This window comes from Callionymus lyra, chromosome 5 (genome assembly GCF_982586985.1).
Source record: "Callionymus lyra chromosome 5, fCalLyr1.hap1.1, whole genome shotgun sequence".
Lineage (NCBI taxonomy): Eukaryota > Metazoa > Chordata > Actinopteri > Syngnathiformes > Callionymidae > Callionymus > Callionymus lyra.
This window is the reverse complement of record NC_141822.1, coordinates 7,519,281-7,544,892: the sequence shown is the minus strand read 5'-3', so window position 1 is coordinate 7,544,892 and position 25,612 is coordinate 7,519,281. Positions and strand designations below refer to the sequence as shown.

The 25,612-nt window shown below is 38.6% G+C and overlaps 1 protein-coding gene across 6 annotated transcripts in view; it reads left to right on the top strand.

Annotated features, from left to right (window-relative positions):
• nedd4l (NEDD4 like E3 ubiquitin protein ligase) overlaps positions 1-25,612 on the top strand; it is a 41,058-nt gene that overhangs the window by 6,611 nt on the left and 8,835 nt on the right. Inside the window, exons 4-29 of one of the 6 annotated variants that reach the window (XM_087790649.1) lie at positions 882-920; positions 1,427-1,480; positions 8,676-8,726; positions 9,811-9,872; positions 10,057-10,159; positions 11,162-11,316; positions 11,411-11,549; positions 11,639-11,821; positions 11,914-11,991; positions 13,313-13,372; positions 13,944-14,081; positions 14,664-14,843; positions 16,056-16,256; positions 16,810-16,887; positions 17,577-17,591; positions 18,494-18,548; positions 19,453-19,511; positions 19,784-19,849; positions 20,703-20,932; positions 21,910-22,031; positions 22,114-22,184; positions 22,275-22,370; positions 24,508-24,581; positions 24,661-24,721; positions 24,813-24,872; positions 24,945-25,052. In XM_087790649.1, coding sequence (XP_087646775.1) covers positions 882-920; positions 1,427-1,480; positions 8,676-8,726; positions 9,811-9,872; positions 10,057-10,159; positions 11,162-11,316; positions 11,411-11,549; positions 11,639-11,821; positions 11,914-11,991; positions 13,313-13,372; positions 13,944-14,081; positions 14,664-14,843; positions 16,056-16,256; positions 16,810-16,887; positions 17,577-17,591; positions 18,494-18,548; positions 19,453-19,511; positions 19,784-19,849; positions 20,703-20,932; positions 21,910-22,031; positions 22,114-22,184; positions 22,275-22,370; positions 24,508-24,581; positions 24,661-24,721; positions 24,813-24,872; positions 24,945-25,052 — 2,538 coding nt within the window. Of the gene's footprint in view, positions 1-881; positions 921-1,426; positions 1,481-5,029; positions 6,315-7,688; positions 7,725-8,675; positions 8,727-9,810; positions 9,873-10,056; positions 10,160-11,161; positions 11,317-11,410; positions 11,550-11,638; positions 11,822-11,913; positions 11,992-13,312; positions 13,373-13,943; positions 14,082-14,663; positions 14,844-16,055; positions 16,257-16,809; positions 16,888-17,576; positions 17,592-18,493; positions 18,549-19,452; positions 19,512-19,783; positions 19,850-20,702; positions 20,933-21,909; positions 22,032-22,113; positions 22,185-22,274; positions 22,371-24,507; positions 24,582-24,660; positions 24,722-24,812; positions 24,873-24,944; positions 25,053-25,612 lie in introns of those variants that run through there. The other 5 variants (XM_087790650.1, XM_087790651.1, XM_087790646.1 and 2 more) reach the window with 5 other exon arrangements.

Here is a 25,612-nt window from a genome sequence, read left to right as displayed (position 1 = left end):
ACAAAGATTCTTATGGTTTTAATAAACCACATTTGACCTTTGCAATTAAATAGTACTATGGTATGGTAAGTAGCAAAATTGATAAAACCCATTATGAAACATTTCTTTTATTTATTATCACAATATTTTGGTAATTTTACAACAAAATATTGCGTTTGCTTTAATCAGGAAAAGCCTCCACGCAGGCAGGCATATGCTGCCGGTGGCCATGCTTTCCTTATGGGTTATAAATAGCTGACAATGCACTGCTATGTGGAGCAGAAAAAAAAGCTTCACTACTTGCTTCTATAAGCCTTCTGTGTCTATAAGTGGGGCTCCTTTGTTGGTGAAGAAGCCCATGTTTTTATAGAAAGAAAAAACAACCCAGAACCACAACACATGACCCACCAAATGAATAAAGAATGAAAGAACAACTAAAAGCATTAGGAGCTCAGCCTTCAATATTAAAAAAAAAAATGAAATACAAAATTATGATTTTTCAAGACTTGTCAAAAGCTCCATTTACTTTAAGGTATGCTGGGTTTGTTTGTAATTCCGGTGTCCCTGCAATTGTTTTTACAGACACGATATTTTATCACTCTTGTCAAGGTTTTATTAATCAGAGAGACGTGTGAAAAGGACTCTTCATTGGCATTTTAGTGTTTCAGTCATTCCAATCAGGGATGGAATTTCAATGAGAAAGTGTTACATACTTCTTAGACCAATAAAAAAACAAATGTGAAAGGTTGAACAACATCTGCCCTCATGCTCCCTTCGACGGATTTCTCTGCACACAAAAATAATATTGCTAAAATAAACAATTAATATGTTCCGTTTTTTTCCAATGCATCTGCTGTTAATGTCGTTCGATATGTCAGTGATATGATAATATTCTGTTTCAGACTTTAAATCCAAAATGGAACGAGGAATTTTACTTCAGGGTAAGTATATATTTTTAAAAGTTTTACAAATACTCTCTCTAATGCCTGTCAAGTATATAGTTTCCTAAGTGATGTATACCACATATATACATCCCATGCCATAGAAACAGAATATAATTCAGTTTAGAGTAAAAAGTGTTCAATAAATGACTTACTTACTTCCATTAAGAGTAACACTGTGTTACCAGTATACAAGTGCACACTGTGACTCAGTTGGAGCTCAGTGTACTTTTCTCCGGACCAGAGAATCAAAGTGACCTGTAACAGAATTGACAACAAGTTATAAGACACTGTGTAATACTTTTTAATGCAGGACATGTTCCAGAGGTTTGTGTTGCTTATGGCCACTTCTTAACGCTGCCTATTATAGCCTCTCTTTAAGTCTTAGTAGCTGTCTCTACAGAATCCATATTCAAATTCAAACAAATTAAGAATGTTTTTGGGGTATGTTGGTATATAAATGCATCTTTTCAAGTGTCACATCTTACATCTTGTGTCCACTTCAGGTTTGCCCTCAGAATCACAGGCTGCTCTTTGAGGTGTTTGATGAAAACCGATTGGTAAGATTGAATCAACAATTTAAAAAATTGTTTAAAATGTCATTGTTGCCCATTGACTTGTCATTTTTGTTTAAATGGCAAGCTTTTTCTGCATTGTTTTCTTGCACTGCGTGATGTTGTTGACAAGTGACAACTGATCATTCTGACCTTGTTACAAACACGCATCATACACCCATTTAAATTTGACTTCTCTTTTGTTAACCTTAGAAATAGGTCAATCATGCCTTCTTTCATGCATATCCCAGTCCTGTTTACAATCTAGAAACTCTTGCTTTGTTCGTGGAACAATTATCTGAGTTTTCTCCCTCAGAAAGAACAGTGCAATCTGTGAAATTAGTTGTAGCACTTCAGTTGCCATGACAACCCTTCATCAGTGTTGCTATTATTAAGACGCCGCAGATTTTTTTTTTTAACGTTGTTCTAAGACAAGTGAAAGTCTTTTAGGGGCGGCGGCAAAGTCTGTTAAAGCTGATGAGAGTTGTTTTTAAGGTCAGTTGAATATTAGATTTCGATCATCGAAATAAAGCATTATTCTGTGCCATCTTAGTGTATATATATCGTTAGATACCAAACGTGAAATTTTATTGTTCAAAGGGCAACTAATGTCAAACTACAACTCTCCTGACTCGCATGTTTGAAATGTTGAAGTCTTCCTGTCCAAGATGCAGTAAGTCCCTCATCATGACCCTGATTTGAATTTATTACTCTATAAAGTTATCCCCTGTCTAAAACCTGGGCGAAGGAAAGGTTACCAGAGCGGAGTCCATTATGAGCTAATGATGGCTTCATTCCTCCTCCAGCCAGCTGTCATCTGGCCCCGCTTTGTTTATACAACAAGTCCCCTGGAAGTAAAGATATCCAGGATTGACGACGCGTGGTGACAAACCTTGATGTTTTACCACTCACAGCACAGTAGGTGTGGTAATGGTAAACGTAAAAAGATTTAATCTCCAGAACACCAATGTGTTTTCAGTGGGCGGGGCTTAAGATCATTTTATGATGTAATTAATTCAATGAAAAGATTTCAATGAAGTCTTTCTCTGAGGATGAATCTTTGTTATGGGCTCTGGCAATATTGCAGAAAGAGAGATGCCAATAATATCAGACTTAACTTGTTTTTGCAGACTCTATTAAATTGCCGACAAGTTTTAGAACTTGTAGCCAGCTAAAATAACTGGCTCACTCCTGGTCTGCAATCTCCTGTGGAGAAGAACAGTGTTGTACAGACTTGATAATAGCCTCGACAAAGTCAAACATGTTGGCCAACTTTTCCTGTGATGTTCTTTTTTGTTGCCATACTAGAGTGAGCAACACATGAAAGTGTAAATATAAATAGTGTCCATCAACTTATTCCCATGTGCAGATATTTCCCTGCAACTCTTTGCAGTTACACAATGCTGTATGTATCACATGGCAACAATGAAGCAATAATATCTCTGTAGGGCATTGCTTTACAACTCAAATATAAAGGAAAAGACGAGTACGTGCAAAGATGTGCAACATGAAAAACTTCTCGAGTCCTCCAGAACACTGCTGCACTTCCTTTGAAAACAGACATGTTATGTCATACTGTTAGCTGGGCTTTCTGCCATTGCCCCACACGTTGGCATTTTGTTTCTTTCATGAGGAACATCCTCCATAACATTTCACACCACCATTTATTGACTGGGCCCAAGACTGTAGGCTGTGTGTCATTGCCAAGTGCAACGGAATGTTTACAGTTTCTCCCTCTTTTGTTGCCATGATCGTCCACCTCCCCGATGCCCATGTATTCACAATGTTATTTTTTTTATATTGCACATCTATAAACAGACAGTCCCCTCGATTCTAAACAAGGTGTCATTTTATTGTGTAAATAAAATGTTTAACAGCCATGGCATTGTGGAATACAGAAGGTCACATTTCTGTGTTCTCCGATGCAATATAGAGGGTAGCATTTATCGACCTTTGCCTGACAGCTATCACTGGGAATCTGAACTGTGAAATGAATGCCAGTACTTTTCATGGCCGTAATGCACAAATACAAAGTTTACATATAACTGTGATCATGTTTTCGGTATGATGCAATGTGAGCCTGGAAAGTGTGAGCTGCCAGGAAAGGTTCTTTGCTTCTTGGATTACCTGCAGTGGCCTCAGAAAATGTCGAGGGTTATTTTAAGTCATGTTGACTATACTAATAGTGTTTTTACTACGTACGAGTCATTAAATATAGAAAAACGGTCCTTGGAGTTGAGTAACATGGAACCATGATCAAGACAATTCAGGAGCCTAGTTTGCAGATGACACAGCTTCTTATGAGACATACGAGTAGATTTTAAGTCATGAGAAAATATGTTGTGTTAACTGGCCAAATGATGAATCGGTGAATAATAATGGTGTTTTGCTCTTTATAGGAACAAGGATTTGTATACTTGGTTGCTACAGATGCATAATCCATGTTTCAATAATCCTATTTAAACTCATCTCCATTCGGTCTTGGCTTGCGTTCTGTACATTTGCAGTATATATGCTGTAGATGTGGAATGTTGTGACTTATAAAGCCATTAAAATAGTTGTACGTGGAAAGACATTGCGCAATAAAAGGCTGATGTAGCTCAACCAAATTATTGCGCTAGATGTTTAAACTAGTGTTGCACGGATAAACAAGAAGTCACTCTTACTTTAAATGAAATAGAACCAAGCATGGTATACAAATAAAGAAAACCAACTGGCCAGAATTGTACACTTGGAGTTAAAAACATAAGATGATAAAACTAGCAAATGTAGTTGTATAACAAGTTTTTTTTATATTGATCAATTTGATAGACATTTTATTTAAGTTTAACATCAGCTGAAACATTTTTTTTGTTAGAAAAAGGTGTTTTTGAATGTGTTTATTCTGTTTGATTCCAAATATTCTACTTGCATCATTATGTTCTATACTGACTTGAGTGTAGATGGAAACATGGAAACGAGAGAGGATGTTGGTCTGTTTGGTCTTTAAGAGGACTTCGATGAACCAGTTTTAACTAAAAGATAACCTATTACTATTGACATTAAATTTGATTCTAGCTAAGCTTTCACAACCTTACTTTTATCTGTATTTTAATGCAACACTTTTTCCAAGGGTTTGTTATTCTAAACACGATTACCTTGTACATATTATGTAAACGGTTATTTTAATAACATTTTAAAAACACACTTATAAGTGGAATGGTGGTCACCGAAAGTTCCGAGTGGACTGGCACAGAGTATGGTAAATCCATTTGTAGTCACGTGACTGACGGGCAAACCTCTCCGTCACCCTGGAAACCAGGAGTGCCCGCTGATCTTATCCAATCATGTCAGGAATGCCGACCGTCACTCGGCTGAGGCTATTTCTGCTGCCTGTCGCTAGTGCTTGTTGTGCTATCAGTCTAGTAAAAAAGGGAACCCTCTTTAGCACCTCTTTATTTATTTTTTTGTCTCCTCAACACTCCTGTGTTGCTCCAACTCTAAGAGAATATGTTCTGCTCTCTTATTGCTTCACTCTTCTGTGGTGCGACTTGGCCTCCACATTTTATGTGGAAAAGGAAAGTTGAGGAAGAGTCTCATCGAGTGTGGGAGGGTAGATGGGGGTTGTGGGAGGGTTGGGGATCAGTCATCAAGCCAGCCAAAGAGAAGAAGTGAGCCACACTGTGAGACAGTAGCCAGAAGGGAGAACTAAACAGCTCAGTCAAGAGTTGGAGCGAAACAGAAGAAGAAGCTTGTGGGATCCGACGTGAGAATGGCTCGCCTGCGCTTGTACTTTGGTTCGGGCCGGAGCAACACTGCCCCTGATATACTGGAAGGAGACTTCGAGGAGCATCGGGACGGCACCGGACTGGCCGCGGTGCTTCATGATCAGCAACCTTCACCACAGAGGACTTCATGTGGACCGTCGGATGACGACGTTCCTTCCGTTTTTTCCGGTCCATGCTCTGAGTCCTCGCTAAAGCGGAGCTCCTCCATGTTCATACCACAGCTTGCAGCTTACGCTGAGCCACGGGCCACAAAGAGTTCCTCCGTGCAGATTTCTCTCCAGCGCGCCGATGGATCAACGAATGGAATTTCCACTGGAAGTACTGATGATGTACCCCCACCGTGTTATACCCCACCTGGGCCTGCGCCTGCCTATCCAGAGCCTCTCGAGCCGGAGGAATTCCCAAGGCAGCCACCTCCGCCGTACTATAGCCCATATTCTTTAAACTCAACAGAATTCTCAACACAGCCAATTCGCAGGGTGATCAGTATGGATTCCAATTTTGATGGGGCGAATAACAGTAAGCAATCCGGCATTAGTGTCGGCGGCATTCGGATCCAGAGAAACTCTCATGATGGTTCTGACATCCGTCATCTCCGAATCCTTCCATACGGAGCTACGAGTTGGACAGTGCAGCAACAGGGCCTAGACCAGTGCTCTCATAACGATAGCGGAACACAGCGGCTGGTTTTTCAGCTTCAGCAAAATCAGAACCAAGATCGGAGACGGGATGGAACGAAAGCTGCCGGACTACAAAATGAGGGCACCAATGTCAGGCTTTCTGGTCTACATGGCAATCATATGATCAATTGCTCGAGAATTCCACCACGGAGAAGCTTATCCCATCAAATTATTTTGCCCGAAGATGAGCAAAAAACTTCAGATTCTGCAACGGAGCCTGTCGAGGTTGATTTGAAACAACAGAGGCTCAATGCGAGGGGTCCACCTAATGGTTACACTTTTAAAATCAGTGGCGATAACCCTAAGAGACAACCTTGTTTCAAGATTTTCTTTAACCAAGATGGAGATGCAGCTCAGAAGCATTGCCAGGTTTCAGCAAAAAATGGTTCCAAGGTAAACACTTTTTTAAAATTGTTATCTCCACTGAAGAATTTTTTTTGTTTGTTTGTTATCCTCTGGAGGATTTTTCCTTAGATTGATGGTTGCCTGGTTTCTCCAACAAACCGTTATCTTTAATATACAATTTCATCTTTTTTTTTAACTGGGAAATGTGACCCATTCACCGGCAGTGGGAAAACTAGAACAACTTTGTGGGTGAATGATTAATTCTTCCTTCATGGCTGACTGCGTTACTGAAATATGACACTAAGGCTGGTAATTCCCTCAACCGCACTCACTGTTTTCAAGTCTTGTTTGTTTCTATCTTTAGTCCCTTTCTACTTTCATAGCTAAATCCCATCTTTTTGGCCTCAATAGTTGTATGGCTTTGACACCTGTTGGCATCTCTACTTGTGAAGCACTTGGATTTTATTCCTAAATGAATAGTTTTGATCAGAAAAATGTACCTGATCTTGTTTTGACATTACCTTTTTTTTTCTTGGTTTAATTTATGCTGAAACTATAATTAAATGGTACAACTCAACATTTAAAAAGATCACTTAATTGGTATACATGCTTTTTTTCATGGGTTTAATACAGATAACTTGGAACTGACTTTTTAAAATTGGTGATGAATTTGAACCACTTGTAACGTTTACATTTTTTATTGGATCATACATTTTTGTCCCAGCCTCGATCAGAAACGAGGTGAAGAAGCGTCTTCTATATCTACCTGATTTCAATGTCTTATCAAAACAGAAGTTTATTTTTGTTTGCTCTGCCTAAGACTTTATCCAGCTTCCTCCTGGTCATTTATAACACCCTCCCTGCCGGAGTGTAACCCGGCCTCAAGAGGCAGCTGCAGGCTCAACCATGACCCTTTGATGACTCTGCAATTATAGCCCGGTACAAATACATATACCACTTTTTTAAGTGTAAAAACATTATCTCAAAATGGGAAAGTTTTTTTTTCCCCCTGTCTTACAGTAAACATTGTTAAAAGAAGCAGGAAGCATTAAAGAAACACTTTTTTGAGCCCATCTTTGAAATATACGGTTTACTAGATGGTTTACACACAGGTACACCACTTGTACACATGCGTGTGTTATAACATATACACAATGTATGACGCTATGACAATGGCTAAAGTATAAACAGGGCTGACCCTAATACAATCTTTAGTTTTAGCAACATAGTCTATCACTCTACATTTTAACACTAAATTGGCCATTAATGTTCCCAATGGTCCCAAAATGACCTCATTAGAAGTCCTACACAAATCAGTTTGCAAAAACAAACTGAGCATAAACTCCTCAAGGCACTGTCTGCAAACCCACATACATGTTCCTGCAATGCTTTTTGTTTAAACAAGTTGTGTTCCACATGCAGGCTTCAACCAAGAATGGGCTTTTTCATCTCGGACAGGTAAACATTGCCCCCAAACCGCGGCAACTGCTGTGCAGCTCAATCATTTGTCGACGTTCCTCCTTCTCCCCTTACACTGCTTTATGATTATGGCAAAAGGGTGGAATTATCTGCAGGAACAAATCTTCCCTGGTTCTTTTCCTGCTAAACCGACTCCTTCCATTTGCTGCCTGGTGTGACTTCTATCTGTGTATTGTTTGTCCGCCTAATTCCTGTTGAATTGTGATGACAAAGGTTGTTTTTCTTACTTACAGAAAAAGTCTCTAGCATGGACCCTTGTGGGGATCATGAAATTTAAGGACTAAAACCTCATCATATTAAAAAAAAAAGATAAATAATGAATATATAGTCGTGATTAACACAAGGGTTCATCAAGGGCTTTGGTTTGATTGTGGATTGGGCACTTACTGAAATGGTGGATATAATTCTTGTTTTCACAAAATGAAAAATGCTCTTCAAAGTCTTTTGGTAATTTACCTCAACACTGGTGTTCTTCCCTTTCTTTCCCTTTCTCCGATTCAATGTGTGTGTTGACTAAGGGCTGCACGATGATTGAAGGAACACTCATAACTATCCATGTTACGTTTGGATGATAAACCATGTGATAATTGTTAATAATGCCATTGTTTACTGCATCCATATCATAGTCCATAGCTGATCTCTACGTTTCCTATAGTCAATTCAAAGCCAGTAAAAACAAGGTGTTTCAAGATTTAGATTAATTTAAAGCAAAACAGGTTTTGTGATTAGTAATTAAACATGCCTTCTTGCCCCTCCCTGACAATATTTTGATAAAAACATGCAAAATTGCCTGTTTAAAAATGTATACTTTTGCTATAAAAATAATGATAAAACACATTTTCTATCACGTATGCAGTCCTTACTATTATCTTGCAAACTATGTCAACTGCCAAAAATAATACTTGGGTTGCTTTCATTTTTCCCATCCAGACCAGAGATGACTTCCTTGGACAAGTTGATGTTCCTCTCAGTCACTTGCCGGTGAGTCATGTGAACGTAACTGTGTTATGAACACGCAGCAGTTCCTTATCTTTCATTTTAACTGACAAGACCTCTGCTAAGGTCGAGCAAAAAAAAAGTGTTGGTGTGTTTGTTTCTGTCCCACGTGGGAAAGTTGTTGCCAGGTGGTTTTCGTTGCGATAAGGCATTCACTTCCAATGAAAGAAGGAGGGCACTTCATGCTGGGTGTGGCTTTTCCTGAGGATACACTTACTATTATGGAAAATGATGGTCATCGACATCGCGGAGTGGATTTTGACACCAAAACAAACTTCCACGCATGTATAGCTATGGATTGTTCATGTGGACTACAAACCTAAACCTCTTCAGACTTTGTTTTGACTTTGATTCAGCCGCTAATCTGCTGGGCAGCTAAATGGATTGAAGATTAATTATGTTCTTTTTAACTTGTGTCACTTGTGGGGCTTAAAAAGGTTAATTAGCAATTTCCTGTCTAACACCCCTTGAGATTTAAAAGCAGATAACAGCTAATGCTGAGTCAGTGCCGATGAAATGGAATTATTTCCTTTGTTGAGAGTTTATTTTATTTTTAATCCCACAGTTTGCTTTCTTTAGCAAAAGATAACATAGTATTTTCTATTTTGTCTTAATCATTGGACTATCTAAACTAGAAATATGTCTAAAGTAGTTGTTTATGTTTTATAATAATATATCCAACAGGAATTAGTAAATAAATAATCGGTATTGTAATGGATGAGGTTTTATTTGTATTTTGCGCCCAAGGGTTTGTTGTAGTCTGTAGTATGTTGGTGTACAGTAGATGACAAATGTATCTTTTAGTATTTATATTATTGGGAATTGTAGGAGCTGGTCATAGCTTGAGTTTTTGTTGAAAATCTTGCATAGATGCATTTAATCAAGAGTTGTTAAGTATTTGAGTGACTAAAGGAAAATATTTCACGTTCCTCTTATTAGGCAACTTTATGAATTCTGAGTGAGTTAAGCTCTTTGGGTTCAAGAGTAAAAGGCAACAGCTGTGCTCTAAGCTTACGGCTGATGGTTCGATGCTAATGGCTGTAAACGCATAACTCTGTTCAATTTGCAGACGGAGGACCCGGCCATGGAGCGTCCCTACACGTTCAAAGACTTCCTGTTGCGCCCAAGAAGGTCAGTCATTTTTTTTATGAGGGTGAATGTTGATTACAACTCGTAGTGAGAGTTGAATGCTGTCTGGAGAAGTGAGAGATAAAAAACATTTACTCATCGCATTACCTTACAAAGTGAGGGAGGATGGAGACCATCTGCTTCTTAACATGTTTATAAGTCAGCCTTCTCCAATGTCGTCCTCCAGTCACAAGTCCAGGGTGAAAGGTTACCTACGTCTGAAGATGGCGTATCTGCCCAAACAAGGAGGACCCGAGGATGAAGCTGGAGAAATTAGGGAGGAGGCCGAGGTAAGGTCTCATAGATTTATGCAGCCACTTTAACTGCTGTCTCGCCATTACCCAAGATGTGCTTTGAAGTAGTGACAAATGGTTTTCCTTAGAAACATTCCCACTTTTACTTTTATGACATCCCGTCTTTTTATTTCAAAAGTAGTTTTCATTCTCCCTCTGAAGAGTCGCAGCAGACGAAATCCTTCCTTTTTCTTCAAGAATTCAGACGGCAGTTTACCGCCAGAATCGGGTGAATGTCTTTTCTAGGTCAGCATCTGGTAAAGCCGTTTGTAACACTGCCCCCGATTCTGGGAAACAACAACCTCTTCACCCTCTTTTGTTATCCTGGGATCAAATGAGCTACTTTAGTTAGGAATACATAAGCAATCGGAAATAAGGGTGTGTTTTATGTGCCTTTCAGAGCAGTGAAGGTACACCTTTAAGGTGACATTTTACAAGCAAATATCCTTATCCTTATTATCCTCTTTTCTTTTTTATGATGCCTCACCCTTTACCCTGTATTTTCCCCTGGACACAGTGGAATGTATTGTACGACTCACTGATGATTCATATGTTTTTATTCAGCTTTTCCCCTCGCTTACTTTTTTTTTTTTTTTTAATGTATCCTGACCTTTGTTTGCCCACAAAAACCAAACACATTTTTTTTCACTAAGACTTGTTTTTTAACTTGACAAAATATAATTACATTTCCAGATTCAAAAATATTTGAAATGATTTGTGTATATTAATCAAGTACCATAAAAATCTGAGTCTTTAAAATACAGGTTTGTTTCTTAAAAAAAAACAGACGAACAATTTATTAAATAGTCAGGAATGGGATGTATTAGTTGGATAGATTGATATATGGATGGATACATACTTTATTGATCCTTATCAAATACAAGTATTTCTACTACGTATAACTTTTTAATATATCATTTAAAAAGTTGGAACTCTTAAGGTTTAGGTTCATGGGAAAAAAACAATTTAAAAATATGTTCTCTGTTTTTTTTTTTCTAGGTATTGGATGAGTCTTCCGATTTTGGCTCTCAGCGACCTCAGCAGCTCTTGCCACCATTGCCGCCAGGATGGGAGGAAAAGGTGGACAACCTTGGACGCACCTACTATGTCAACCACAACAATCGCAGCACACAATGGAAACGTCCCACAAACATGTATGTGTGAATATCATCTTTATTTGTTATTTGTTTGTTGTATATGTTACTTGCATCCCCATCACTGTTGGTTCTTTGGCTTCCATTCTCTTAGGGACGTCATTTCGGAGACGGAGAGCGATAATCGGCAGCGACAGATCCACCAAGAGGCTCATCGCGTTTTTCGATCAAGAAGACACATCAGCGAAGATTTGGAAAACGTGGAAAACTTGGAGCCCAGGGAAATTGATAACGTGAGCTGGAAGATGCATGCTTTCGTCACGTTGAGGATGTCACTGAAATGTTGTTATTTCCAACTCCCATGTCCTCTCGATTTCTTCAGTCGTGGGATCTCATCACAGAAGAGGATCCTAACGACAGTTCGGCACAGCCCAGCACCTCTTCCGCCATGACCCCGCAGCCTCCACCGACACCCGTCTCCCAGAACTTCTCTGATGATTTAAACATGCGGTTGTCACTTTCCCCAGAGTCAAATGGTGAAATTCCTGGAACCAGTTCTGGACTGGTGAGTCGCAGACATTCTGATTTAATGAAGGGAAAAATTGGACAAAAGGGTAAAAAAAAGAAGTAAAAATGCTGCTTCTTCTTCCATGAAAGACGCAGTTGTCCAACAGACTCCGGTCTTCCAGTATGACAGATGGCGTGAGTGATCAGGCACTGGCTCCTCCACCTACGGTATATATTTCTAATACTCCTTCATTTTTGTCTTGCCACTACCCCTGTGCTGTTTTTCACCTGTTGATTACTTCTCCCATAAGACTGTTCTCCTGTGCATCTGATAACACTTGTTCTTTTAACACCGTCTGGAGGTACCATCTCAGATTTCATGCATTAAAAACCCTTTTCTCTACTAGAATTGCAGTCGCAAATCCGCCACTTCTCTTCCTAATATTTACATCATACCCTTTTCCATTTAACTCCAGCTCTAATTGTTTTTCCTCCTGTTCTACTTTCTACACTTGTGATTCACTTACAGTCATGTTTGATGACATGAGAAATTCTACGACTCTGTGAAAGGAAAGACAAGAGAGTATATTGTCCGGGGAGTAGGACGAGGGACCACAGCACATGATAGTAGTCCCTCAAGTGTTGTGAGTCACAGCATCAGTGATGCAGCTCAGCAAACGTGTCACATGTTCAGAATCTGATGTGGGTCATACAGTTGAGTCAGTTGGCTACTAAATGCTGATGTCGGCGTTTCCCATGAATGACAGGCTTGGCAGCAGACAAAAGCAGTCGCTTACGGCAAACAGTAATTAATAGCAATTTATTAATTAAACCATGAATTGGAACAGAAAAAAATCTAATGGAACAACTTTGAAGAATAGATTTGGTAAGAAATGTGTCAAATGTATCACTGCCTCTGCTCGCCTTCCCACAATGCAAATGGGAATCATGAAATTATTATAATTAAATACGCAGTGAAGTTTGTGCAGGCAGGCAAACATAACAATTTTATAAGATAGTTATGTAACCCAAAGAAGCAGAGGTGAAGAGGCTGAGCTGAAGCTGAGCATAAGATTTAGCTGAGGCAGAGATTAAGGACGATTCACGGGTTGTGGATTAATTTTTATGGAGGCGAACCATAGTGCTTTCCTTGAAGTAAAATACCACAGCGGCAGCTGTGTCTGAAGATTGAAACTTGGCTCTGTAACTGCGATTCTACTCTAAACTACTCTAAACTTTCTGGATCGAATCAAAATCAAACACCTCTCCTTTGGGCTAATGCTTGTAATTTGTATTTTTTTTAGTTAATCTCTATCTTTGCAGCCTTCTAATGCTTCCATTAAAATAAAAAAAACGCAGATTTCCCCCCCTTCTCTGTCACTCATCACCTCCTCTGAGAATGAATATGTGAGTTCACTCATCCATCACTCCTGGCCTGATCCACAGCGTGATTGCATCCCCTCACTTCCCCAATAATAAGTCCTTGTGATCTTAAAACAATAATAAAAAAAAAGACAACCAAACATCTTCCTATGTTGTTTACCACCAGCGGAGTTCGCACACCAGAAGAACAAGAGCTCAAACTGTCTCAGGTGGTGAGGAGTCTACGGTAATAAATCAGTTTATTTTAAGTACCAACCCCATTAGTTGTATCCTATTTTAGTCACACATCTACTGGCACATCTGCAACTAAATGAAACTTGATAAAACAAACTAATTCACTATGTGGTGTGAAGAATGGGATTTATGTAAGAAAACCTTGGAACTGCATATGTACGATAATACATTTTTGCTAGGATGTGAATATAAGTGTGTTGACGATGTTTATATATTTCCAAAGTGACTACGGTTTGTGAATGTGTTATCAGGCTCAAGTGTTTTGATAATGGGTTTCATTGGTAATAGCACAGTCGTCATCTAACAAGCACACAATGTTTTTATGTGTCTAATGTGGTCCGTGTTCTACGGGTCCACCCACTGGGAGTTCATTTTTTATCTTTCACGTTCAACAACTTTCAATGAACTGCATATTCTGTACTATTAGAGTAGAACATTTTGTGACAATGTGGGGAACTTTTCCGAACACCTTCTTCTGGTGCTGACTTTTGAAGACTTCTCACAAGTTCTTCTTCTGGCAGTTGACACCAGCATGTACTGATTTAGTCGTCTGTGCTCTCCAGTCTCCCTCAGCGACAGCTTACGCCTTGACCACCCCTGGCCTGCCCCCTGGATGGGAGGAAAGGAAGGACACAAAGGGAAGAACTTATTACGTCAACCATAACAGCCGCACCACAACCTGGACTAGGCCGATTGTGCAGGTACAGCAGGTCCGAACAGCTGGAGCCATCTCATGCATGGGACTGGAGTTACCGTGGCTCCCCTTGTGTGTTCAGTCTCATCGTCCACTTGAACGTGTTTGTTCCTCGTGTGTTTGTGCAGAATAATGATCTAACGTCCACCTCTTTCTTCGTCCCTCCTTTCACAATGTTGCTTGTCTTTCTTCTCCTGTCAAGCTGTTTGTTTGTCAAGTGCAACTTTATATGGTCAAGCCTTTTAACCCTTGCATGGAATTGCAGCCATGTCCTTCTTCTTCTTCTTCTTCTTCTTCTTCTTCTTCTACCCAGTCTGTAGTTGTTGTCTTGCCCTTGTTTCTATGTTACAGTTGCTACAGCTGCACTCGGGTCTCCTAGAGGGACTGTTGATGATATTAACCTGCACTTTTATCTACCTTCAAAGTTGCGCCAAAAAGATGAAATCCTAAAATAGAAAATGCAATTTTCTGGGGTCTTTGTAGTGCAGAAGAGCCTCGTCGACAGCATGCTCGATGTGGAGGACAGTGTGACGGTCAACAACACCCATTATTAACATTTCTGATCACAAATTGTCGCTCTCACTCGTAGCTGACTGAAGACGCACCGAGCACCTCCGCCGCCGCAGCAGCATCATCTTCTGGGGGAGCTTCGGCTCTGGCATCCACCCCCTCCACTTCCAATGCTTCCAACATCCACCTCCATGAGCCCCAAGTCCGACGACCTCGTAGCCTCAGCTCCCCAACCGTTACCCTATCCACCCCATTAGAGGTGAGGTTATGCTCCTGTAGTACTGTCCTGCTTGACCGCTTCCTTTCTTTACCTTTCCTCAAGTCTTATTTACGTGTTACCTCTGGGATGTGTTTATCTGTTTTTTAGAAAATAAAAATACGGGGAATATGTATATATATTATATTAGATTATTAGAATAAATGTATATGTCAGTGTTTCTAATGGGACAAAGAATAGATTATTACATTTTAGGGATTTCGAAGAATTCCTCACTGACCTCATGGATTCCACTATTCCATTTAGAACATGAAAGAAAACAACTTTCTTTGTTTTCTTTCGCATCAGTTTCTTTCAATCTCTACCATTATAATGTTGTGTTAGGGGATTGTAAAATGGCAGAATAAAGGTAGAATCTTGGAATTCTCTACCACTTGTAAAATAAATTATTTTAGCAGACGATCAACTTTTGATCGACTGATAAACTTAAATTTTTCCATTCTGTTTTATTTCATCTTAAGTAGTAATTAAAAGATCTAGTACCTAACTCAAATGGTATTTTATATAATGTGATGCAAAGGATATCCACAAAGACTCCATCGTATCAATAATAAATGATTTAAATCTCTCATCATATCTGACTGACGGATATGGAGTGATGAAGTTGGCATGAAGATCTTTCTATTTGAACTAATTCGGCCTGCATACTCCACCGGGCTCTTAGATCCCACATTAACCAGCAATTTAGATTGCAATTTAGACAACACCATGGACCTCGGCTGCATCCGGTGCATCACTGATAACACATCAGTAAACCTACCATTTTCCTGTTTACAGTCCCCGGTTTCTTTGTTTATTTTGCCTTCTAATTGTAGCTTTCACATTCATCCCTTCCACATAAGCAATTAACCATTAAAAAGGTTGTCTTTCATTTAAGCTTTTTAACTTTATATATACAGTATATACTTATATTCCACATCTACATGTTCAAGTACATTTGTTTTTGCTATGTTCTAGGAAGATAATGCATGTATTTCTGTTTGTTTCTAATCTCTTGTCCAAAGTCAAGTCCTTTGTTGAGTAAAGTCACTAGATGAACATCACCTAAGATAATTACTTTTCAAATTAGATATGTGGCTCTGTAATCATGCATTTTAAACTAGAGTTTGTTCATTAGTAAATAAGTAGGATTAGTGATTAAAATATATTCTTCATACATAGGAAGAACGGATTACATTTTATTTTTATTTTTAGGGAGCAAGCAACAACGTCCAATTGAGGAGGGCTGTGAAGGACACGTTCTCCAACCCGCAGTCTCCACAACTGTCCCCCTATAGCTCCCCGAAATCACAGCACAAAACACAGCAGAGCTTTTTGCCGCCCGGCTGGGAGATGAGGATAGCACCTAATGGACGGCCTTTCTTCATCGACCACAACAGCAGAGTGACCACGTGGGTGAGTGATCCTCTAAAGTCCTGATTGTTCTCAGTCTGCGGTGCTTCTTGCTTGGAACTGTTTTTCTTTAAAATAAATGTTTTCGGTTTGTATTATTGAGAAAGAATAAAACTACCATGAGCCTGGATTTGATTAAAGGGCACATATGATTGACTTGTTCAATTAAAAGTTTCTGATTCTGAATTGTATAAATATTTCTTGGTAACACACTGTTATTTAATTCACGTTTTAGGATAGCGCTTAAATAGGCCTTAGTCATGATGTAGATTTGTAGTGACACCCAGTGGTGAAGATGGGAAAAACACTTGAGTTGATTCTTTCAGGCATATAAGTATTGACTTTTGCTTGCTATTATACCGAAGAATTGATTCCATAATAGCTATAAATGTAACAAAGCCTTCATGGTGTAAAAATTCTGTTTTTATAGCACCTTAACATTTACCTTTAGACAAATTAGACTGTAATGAGGGTAATATTTTCATTTGAAAGATAATCCAACATAATAAACCTTGAGATTAATTTTCTTTTTGTATTGTTCCACGATGAATAACAGGAGGATCCGAGGTTAAAATATCCAGTCCACATGAGAAACAAGAACTCGATGGATCCTGGAGATATAGGACCACTGCCTGTGAGTATTCAAACAGACTCACTGATGGCACCATCACCACCACATGTTCTTTTCATGATGTTGCTTTTGTCTGATGTTGAGAAAACACACAACTCAAAGTTTAGATTCTTAACATGTTTTAAGAAAAGCTGCTCAAATTGAGATTATTAATGTCAATAAACCAAAAAGTCTAATGACAGAGTAAAAAATAATTTCTTGTTTAAAATGTTTTAACCTAGTCGATTCCTTTTTTTTTTCCTAATGTGCTAGAACATTTGATCTAACCAATAACATTGGAATCTCTTTGTTGTATATTTTTGATGAATTTGGAAAAAGATTGACATTACATTATAACCATTTAATTAGTGAGAAACATGTACTTTCCTTTTTTTTATACTAAATTAAAGGTACATTTGAAACATGGCAGTTGATAAGGGTTCCATTAGAATAAAATTGTACTAATGTTATTATTACACATACATCTTTTGTCTTCGCCCATCTTTAAGATGGTAAAGTTTGAACGGGTAAACACGATTTGAATGTCTTGTGTCGATTATCTAGATGATATTTCTCAGGCTTGTTCGGTGTGTGTGTGCGCGCCAGTCTGTGTGTGTTTGTTGTTGTCTCTCTTCTTTCTCTTCCACTTCCTCTCTGTTATGGTGGGACTAATGTTTGCTACTTCTTCTACATCTGGCCTGTCTGCTTGGCAGCACCTACCAGAGGAGGTTGGTTGGCTCCCTCACTCTGCCTGCCTACCTTCCTGTCTGGTCCAGTCCGGTCTGGTCAAATGCCTGCAGACAGCCTTGCGCTTTCCATGTTCTTACCTGTCTTCTTCTCTCCTTTATCTCTTGTAATCAGCATGGATGGACCTGGCATCTTCATTTTCTTCTTTATTGGCCCTGCTTTCTCTATAACCTCTGTATCACCCTCCACCGCCGCCACTATCCCCTCAGTTAAATATATATTTATAAATATATCGGTTCATAATAGATTAGAAAACCTTTCAAATGTGATTGGGGTCGTGACAAAAACATTTTTTTGGGTTGTAAATAAATGGAAAGGTTAATGATTATTATTGAAGGGGGGAGAGGGGAATAGAGGTGTAAAAAAATAAATCAAGCAACTTTGTTTTTAAAGAAGAAAGTGGCTGCATGCTCTCAGCTTTTTTTTTTCACACACCCTGTGGAGCTGAAGTCCCAGAAACCTCAGGCAGATTCAACCCTCAGCTACTTATTATAATTGCCTGGTTGCTGGTGCTGTGGGAGCGTTTGTGTGTATGTGTGACACTGTTCCGAGTGGTCCGTGATGGTGTTCTGGTTCTGAACCAGTGGTGGTGATTAACCTTCATGTGGTGGTTGTATCCCTGCCTTGCTGACGTCTCAGACCCGACTCAAATAGGAAAGAAAAATCCTCTCGGTTCCTTTCAGGTGTTTGATTGAGCTTCGCCCCCTGCAGTGCTTTAGGCTATTTCAGTCACAAGTTCAATCAAGCCTTTTAATTTAAAAAAATAAAAAAATGGAAGGATGGATTTGTTGAAAAAAACTATTTGAGTATGGGCTGATGTGTGGAATTGAGGTACAAGATTAAAAAAAACAACTCATCATCTCTTGTGCCCTTTTTTTTTTAGCCTGGATGGGAAGAAAGGATTCACTCAGATGGTCGCACGTTCTACATCGACCACAGTGAGTATGCTATGTACATTCAGGTTATCAATAATGGCTTTTTATTTTTTATTTTACTTTAAATTCTGGTAAGATGAATGTAAATTCTCCAATTTTCTAATTTTATCTAAAAAAAAATTATTAGGGGTGTTGATACGGCGATATTTTTTACCATTATGCTGTATTGACATTCGATAGCACTGACCGATTACCTTTTATTTTTTTTTATTAATATCTTTTATAACTCCATGATTCTTTCATGGTTTACAGTTAAATAAATTGTGTTCAAAATAAAATGGGTCGATTTCTTTTTTTAAAATTTACAATTAATATGCAAATATTTATGGCTGGCAGTCATCACATCACGTCCTCCGCAGCTAAAGGAACAATTAAATCCTGCGAGATCCCAGTAGTGACTGAGGTCGAGAGGATACACTGGACTCCAACAGCTTTTAAAGCTGATGTTTGGACATATTTTGGTTTTTAAAACAAATGAAAGCAGTTTCTTCAAGAGTCATGTTGTGTGTAAATTCTGCAACACTAGAGTCAAGTACTGGACAATACTACAAATATACCCTTGTTACTACAGTATACGTCGTGATACATATCCTATCGCCAGATTCTTGCCAATACACACACCTAGTAGATTGCCTTATCTGACTTTTGATGATTTTTCTTGCACACTTAATTGAAAATTAATTTTAAAAAAACATCTAAATTTAAAAAAAAGTTATTTGTTCTGTCTTATGGTATTGTAACCAAATATATTTATAAACTCATGTTTGTTTTGCTCCAAGTTATATTTTCCTTCTTGCTAATTAGTGTGTTCGCTCTTGGACAAATGTTTGCCGGTCCCTGTGGACTTTTATTTTGGCCTGGTTAGAATTCAATGGCAGAGCTTTATGTTGTTTTTCTTTACATCTAGACACAAAGAACACTCAGTGGGAAGATCCTCGACTTCAGAGCCCAGCCATCACAGGACCTGTGAGTAGTTTCCTTTTATTGTCCACACACAGAGTCTCTGCCAAACCATTTATGTTGTCTGGAAAATAACCTTTTTTTTTATTTCTTTGAATGCTAGAGTTCAGTCTGTCTCACGCTCACACACAAGGGCACCATATTTCACATAGGATCTACTTAAAGAAGAAAAACTTAAAGAAAAAAACATCTGTTACATTGCTGATAATGAAACAGTCTAGTACTTTATTTACCTTATTTTTTGGTGTTGAATTCTCCAAATGTTTTCCTCCCTGCAGGCGGTTCCCTACTCCAGAGAGTTCAAGCAGAAGTACGACTACTTCAGGAAAAAATTCAAGAAACCTGTGAGTTATATTTTTGACAAAAATAATTCCGAGACGTGTTATGGGATCTAAACTCAACAGGAAACCAAGGATCTGCTTGATTGCATTAAGAATGCACAGTTGGTGCAGACATGTTGTTTGTGATGCTTTGTCTTGTGAAATATTTACCAGATTTTTTTTAAATATTATTTTATATAATTTAATTATTGGAAAATAGTTGGAGTTCTTGTCCACCAATGTAAAATATGTTTTAAAGTGTGTAAGACTCAATAAATGTTTACTATTTAAGGGTACCTTTCACATTATTAGAGTTTTTTCTTAAGGTGTTTAAGGAAAAATTAGATTTTTTTTATTTTTTACAGAGTAGCACACAATTTAAATGTAGCACCACACTTACTAAACTAAACTAAACAGCTCCTTTAACTGTGCAATTTAGTCCAAAATACAACGCACAACATACTTGCCTTGCAACTGTCTCTGGAACAAACTAAAGGTGTAGATATTTGTTTGCACAATACTTGTTTTTTGTCTGGAGAAGATGTTTGACTGGCTTCCCGAGAAAAGTTGTGGAAGTAACAGTAGGCGTATTGAAGCGTGTAAGGATGATTCCATCTGTGGTGTTAAGTTATTTGGCAGGTAGTCAGACTTGATTCTAAAGACAAGATAAGACATTCTTTTTATATTTTCCTACAGTGTGAACATTTTGGTTGTTAAACCAACAAGTACACAAAAGTAGGAATGGAAAAAATATTGGATATTATACGTAAAAGATTAAACATTTAATGAAAACGTGTATAGATAGATAGATGGCTGGATATGTGTGTGTGTATATATATTTATACTATAACAATAATATTTTTCCTTGTTTTTTTAGGCGGACATTCCCAACCGGTTTGAGATGAAACTTCATCGGAACAACATCTTCGAGGAATCGTATCGACGGATCATGTCTCTGAAGAGGCCGGACGTCCTCAAAGCTCGGCTGTGGATCGACTTTGAGTCCGAAAAAGGGCTGGATTACGGCGGCGTGGCCAGAGAGTGGTTCTTCCTCCTCTCAAAGGAGATGTTCAATCCATACTACGGCCTGTTTGAATACTCTGCTACGTAAGCATTCCTTTTAGACTATTGTACAACAGTTTATTTGGTGTCTGCCTGCAGTTAATACAAAACTCTGCATCGAGAATTCTGACCCGCTCTAGTAGAAGAACTCACATTTCCCGAATTCTTAAAATTCTGCATTGGCTGCCAGTTTCTTTCAGGATCAATTTAAAATTCTGGTTCTTACTTTCAGAACTATAGTAATATAGTAAGTAAGTAATATTTATTTATATAGCGCTTTTCTAGACCATGGTCACAAAGCGCTTAAACAATCAAAACAATACTCAAAAAAGAACATATTTTAAAGATCAAGATAATACTGAGAACAACACAGGAGTTCGAGAAATTCAAGGAAAAGCCTGAAGAATCTAACTATCTAGTGACTCCTTCAAGAAAGATCATAAGACATTTTATTTGTGCTTTTCCCTGATTTTCTGAGACTCCTGTCTTATGTGATCTTTTTAAGTAAATATGTTTTAACTGCGTATTGTTTTTGATTGTTAAAGCGCTTTGTGACCCTGGTCTAGAAAGGTGCTTTACAAATAACCTTTACTTACTTACTTTGACACGTAGCTGCGGTTGAGTCTGGAAAAGTGTATACGAGTGTGTGAAGTAGTACAAGTTGCACAGTGCAGTAATGAGCTGAGCTGCTGTGTTTAATTCCCTGTGAGGCTTGTTTCCTCTCATTCAAAAGTCCATCCTGAATTGTTTACAAACTGCAAAACAAATGACAGTCATTAAAGCGCAAAAGGTTTATACTTGGTCCCAAGTTTTTCCTGGAATATTCCTCATCCTCACCCAGGAAAGTTGCACATGATTTTGTGTAAGGTAAAAAGATTTTAGTAAACCTCTCAATGACTCTTTTATCTGTCATGGTTTAGCCAAGTGTTAACTGCGATATACTATTTCTTATTTAAGTAAATTATGTATTGCAGGAGATCTTACAAAAAGTATAATTTTTTTTTCTTTTTGTGTGTTTTTAGAGACAACTACACTCTGCAGATCAATCCCAACTCGGGCCTGTGCAACGAAGACCACCTCTCTTACTTCAAGTTCATCGGACGGGTTGCAGGAATGGCAGTGTTCCATGGGAAACTCCTTGATGGTCAGTGACTCGTATTTACGTTGTGGAAAAAAACAAAACTCTCTCCCTTTTGTATGAACTCCTCCCTGGTGTTGCCACACAGGCTTTTTCATCCGACCGTTTTACAAGATGATGCTGGGCAAACAGATTTCTCTCAAGGACATGGAGTCTGTGGTGAGTTTTCTGTCTGGCAGGATAACATTAATATGTTTCTTTAGATTGTTTTTTTTTGTTGCTCACTCTGAGTATTTCTCACCCCTGCAGGACAGTGAATACTACAACTCGCTGAAATGGATTCTGGAGAACGATCCCACTGAGCTGGACTTGAGGTTTTGCATCGACGAAGACAATTTTGGTCAGGTGAGCTGACATAGGACTTCTAGCTAATTCAAGTTTTTTTTTTCTTCTTCTTTTATTGTCAAATAAACTTGTATGCAAGACATACAGCATAAATAAAATTGTAGTTCTCTCAGACCCACGATGCAAAACATGAAGACGGTTGAAAAGACATTAATAAAGACACTCAATGTTTAATCTGATTGTTTTAGTTTTTTATTCATTTACAATTACAAAACAGAACTATTACCTTTTATACAGAACCACGACTTGTGCATTTATATGTGTGTGAGAGGGCAATACATGTGGTTATTGTAGTCTGCGTCTGTGTGTGTGTATGTAGAAATCAAACAATGGCTGAGTGAAAACACTTTACAGCTTAATGTGGACAAAACTGAAACTCTGGTGATTGCTCCTGATGATACGATTCCAGGGTTGAGTCAGTACTTGGGTGACTTAGGTCAGTCTGTCAAACTGAGCCTGAGAAACCTGGGTGTTGTATTTGATAAAGACACGTCTCTTGTTCAACACTGTAGAAAACTGACCAGAAACTGTTTCCTTCAACTGAGAAAAATCTCTAAACTTAGGAAAATGCTGTCACAACATGATCTGGAGCTTGTAATCCATGCGTTTGTTTCTTCTCGTCTGGACTATTGTAACAGTTTGTTTTCATGTCTTAACAAGAAGGATCTGTCTCGCCTGCAGTTGATTCAGAACTCTGCAGCGAGAATTCTGACCCGCTCTAGTAGAAGAACTCACATTTCTCCGGTCCTTAAAACTCTTCACTGGCTTCCAGTTTCTTTCAGGATCAACTTTAAAATTCTGGTTCTTACTTTCAGAGCTATTCATGGTCAGGCTCCTCCTTACATCACTGATCTGATCCAGCCTTACACCCCAGCTCGGGCTCTGAGGTCTGTGGATCAGAATCTACTGATGGTTCCACGCACACGGCTCAGGACCAGAGGAGAGAAATCTTTTCAGGCTGTTGCTCCTAAGCTTTGGAACAATCTTCCTCTCTCTTTGCGCTTGATGGAGTCTACTGACTCCTTTAAGAAACATCTTAAGACGTTTCTGTTTGTTCAGGCTTTTCCTTGAATTTCTCGAACTCCTGTGTTGTTCTCGGTGTTGTCTTGATCTTTGAAGTATGTACTGTTTTGAGTATTGTTTTGATTGTTAAAGCGCTTTGTGACCCTGGTCTCGAAAAGCGCTATATAAATATATATTACTTACTTACTTACTTACTTATGTATGTGTGTATGTATGTATACATGTGTGTGTATGTATGTATGCGTGTGTGTGTATGTATGTATGTATGTATACATGTGTGTGTATGTATGTATGCGTGTGTGTGTATGTATGTATGTATACGTTTGTGTGTGTGTATGTATGTGTGTGTATGTATGTATACGTGTGTGTATGTATGTATGTATGTATACCTGTGTGTGTGTGTGTGTATGTATGTATGTATACGTTTGTGTGTGTGTGTATGTATGTATGTATGTATACGTGTGTGTATGTATGTATGTATGTATACCTGTGTGTGTGTGTGTGTGTGTGTATGTATGTATACGTTTGTGTGTGTGTATGTATATGTGTGTATGTATGTATACATGTGTGTGTATGTATGTATGCGTGTGTGTGTATGTATGTATGTATACGTTTGTGTGTGTGTATGTATGTGTGTGTATGTATGTATGTATGTATACGTGTGTGTATGTATGTATGTATGTATACCTGTGTGTGTATGTATGTATGTATACGTTTGTGTGTGTGTATGTATGTGTGTGTATGTATGTATGTATGTATACGTGTGTGTATGTATGTGTGTGTATGTATGTATGTATGTATACGTGTGTGTATGTATGTATGTATGTATACCTGTGTGTGTATGTATGTATGTATACGTTTGTGTGTGTGTGTATGTATGTGTGTGTATGTATGTATGTATGTATACATGTGTGTATGTATGTGTGTGTATGTATGTATGTATGTATACGTGTGTGTATGTATGTATGTATGTATACGCGTGTGTGTGTGTGTGTGGTTGTTTGTGTGGTTGTTTGTGGTTGTGTGTGTGTGTGTGTGGTTGTTTGTGTGTATGTATGTATATATCTGTGTGTATATGTGTTAAAAGTTCATTTATTTATTTTCTTCTGTACAGACGTACCAAGTGGATCTTAAACCGAGCGGCTCTGACATGGTGGTCACCAACGAAAATAAGCAAGAATACATAGAGTAAGATTGTTTTCAATGGATTCATATTAGAAAATGAAAAAATCTCTCTTAACAACATGTTTTTTTGTCCACATCACAGTCTGGTCATCCAGTGGAGGTTTGTCAACAGGGTCCAAAAGCAGATGAACGCCTTCTTAGAGGTATTTTTCTAGCACACTCTCAAGTCACCACAGGGGGGCAGTCTCGTTCGCTCCTTCGATGCACTGACGCCGATCGTTTGTCTCGTTTCAGGGGTTCACGGAGCTTATTTTGATCGATCTGATCAAGATTTTCGATGAGAACGAGCTGGAGGTACATTTCCTTACGGGATTAGATTTGTTTTATTAAGCCATACATGACACATGCTCTTAATTCTGCGCACAGCTCCTCATGTGTGGCCTCGGCGACGTCGACGTCAACGACTGGAGGCAACATACTGTTTACAAGAACGGCTACTGTCCCAACCACCCGGTCATCCAGTGGTTCTGGAAGGTGCAACCTCTCTTTCTGTCGATATCAGCTTTTAAAAAAGAAAGGGTTATCTTCCTTTAGGAGATCAAAGTACGTTTGGATGAACGGCCTTGTTTACACTGATGAAAGAGCTTAAAGATGCAGGTTCCCACACACACACTGCAAACACACCCTGATAGCTAAAGCACACAGTTAATGTCATCCGTGGTCACATGTCGGCCTCCTAAAAAATGCCGGTTCGCTCTTAAAAAAGTTGACTTTCGAGGTCATTTGTGTGTAGCGGTCGGTTGTAAAGTTAGTTTAGATTAAAAAAAACAAAATAAATAATTGATTTCTTAGCAAATTAATTTGATCTGAGTTGTTTCTGATGACCCAGGATTTAGTGGAATATTTCTATTATGTCGGTAGCGGTTTATAAATGACCCGAACAAACTGTAATCATGAGGAAGTCGTATCCGTGATGACATGTCAGACCATTGTCAGTGTTGACGACTGACTTCATTGATAAGGCAATAACAGTATCAAGATATCAGAGCGGAGCTTTTTGTGGTCTTGAAGGACAATGTGTTGCTTAATACTGA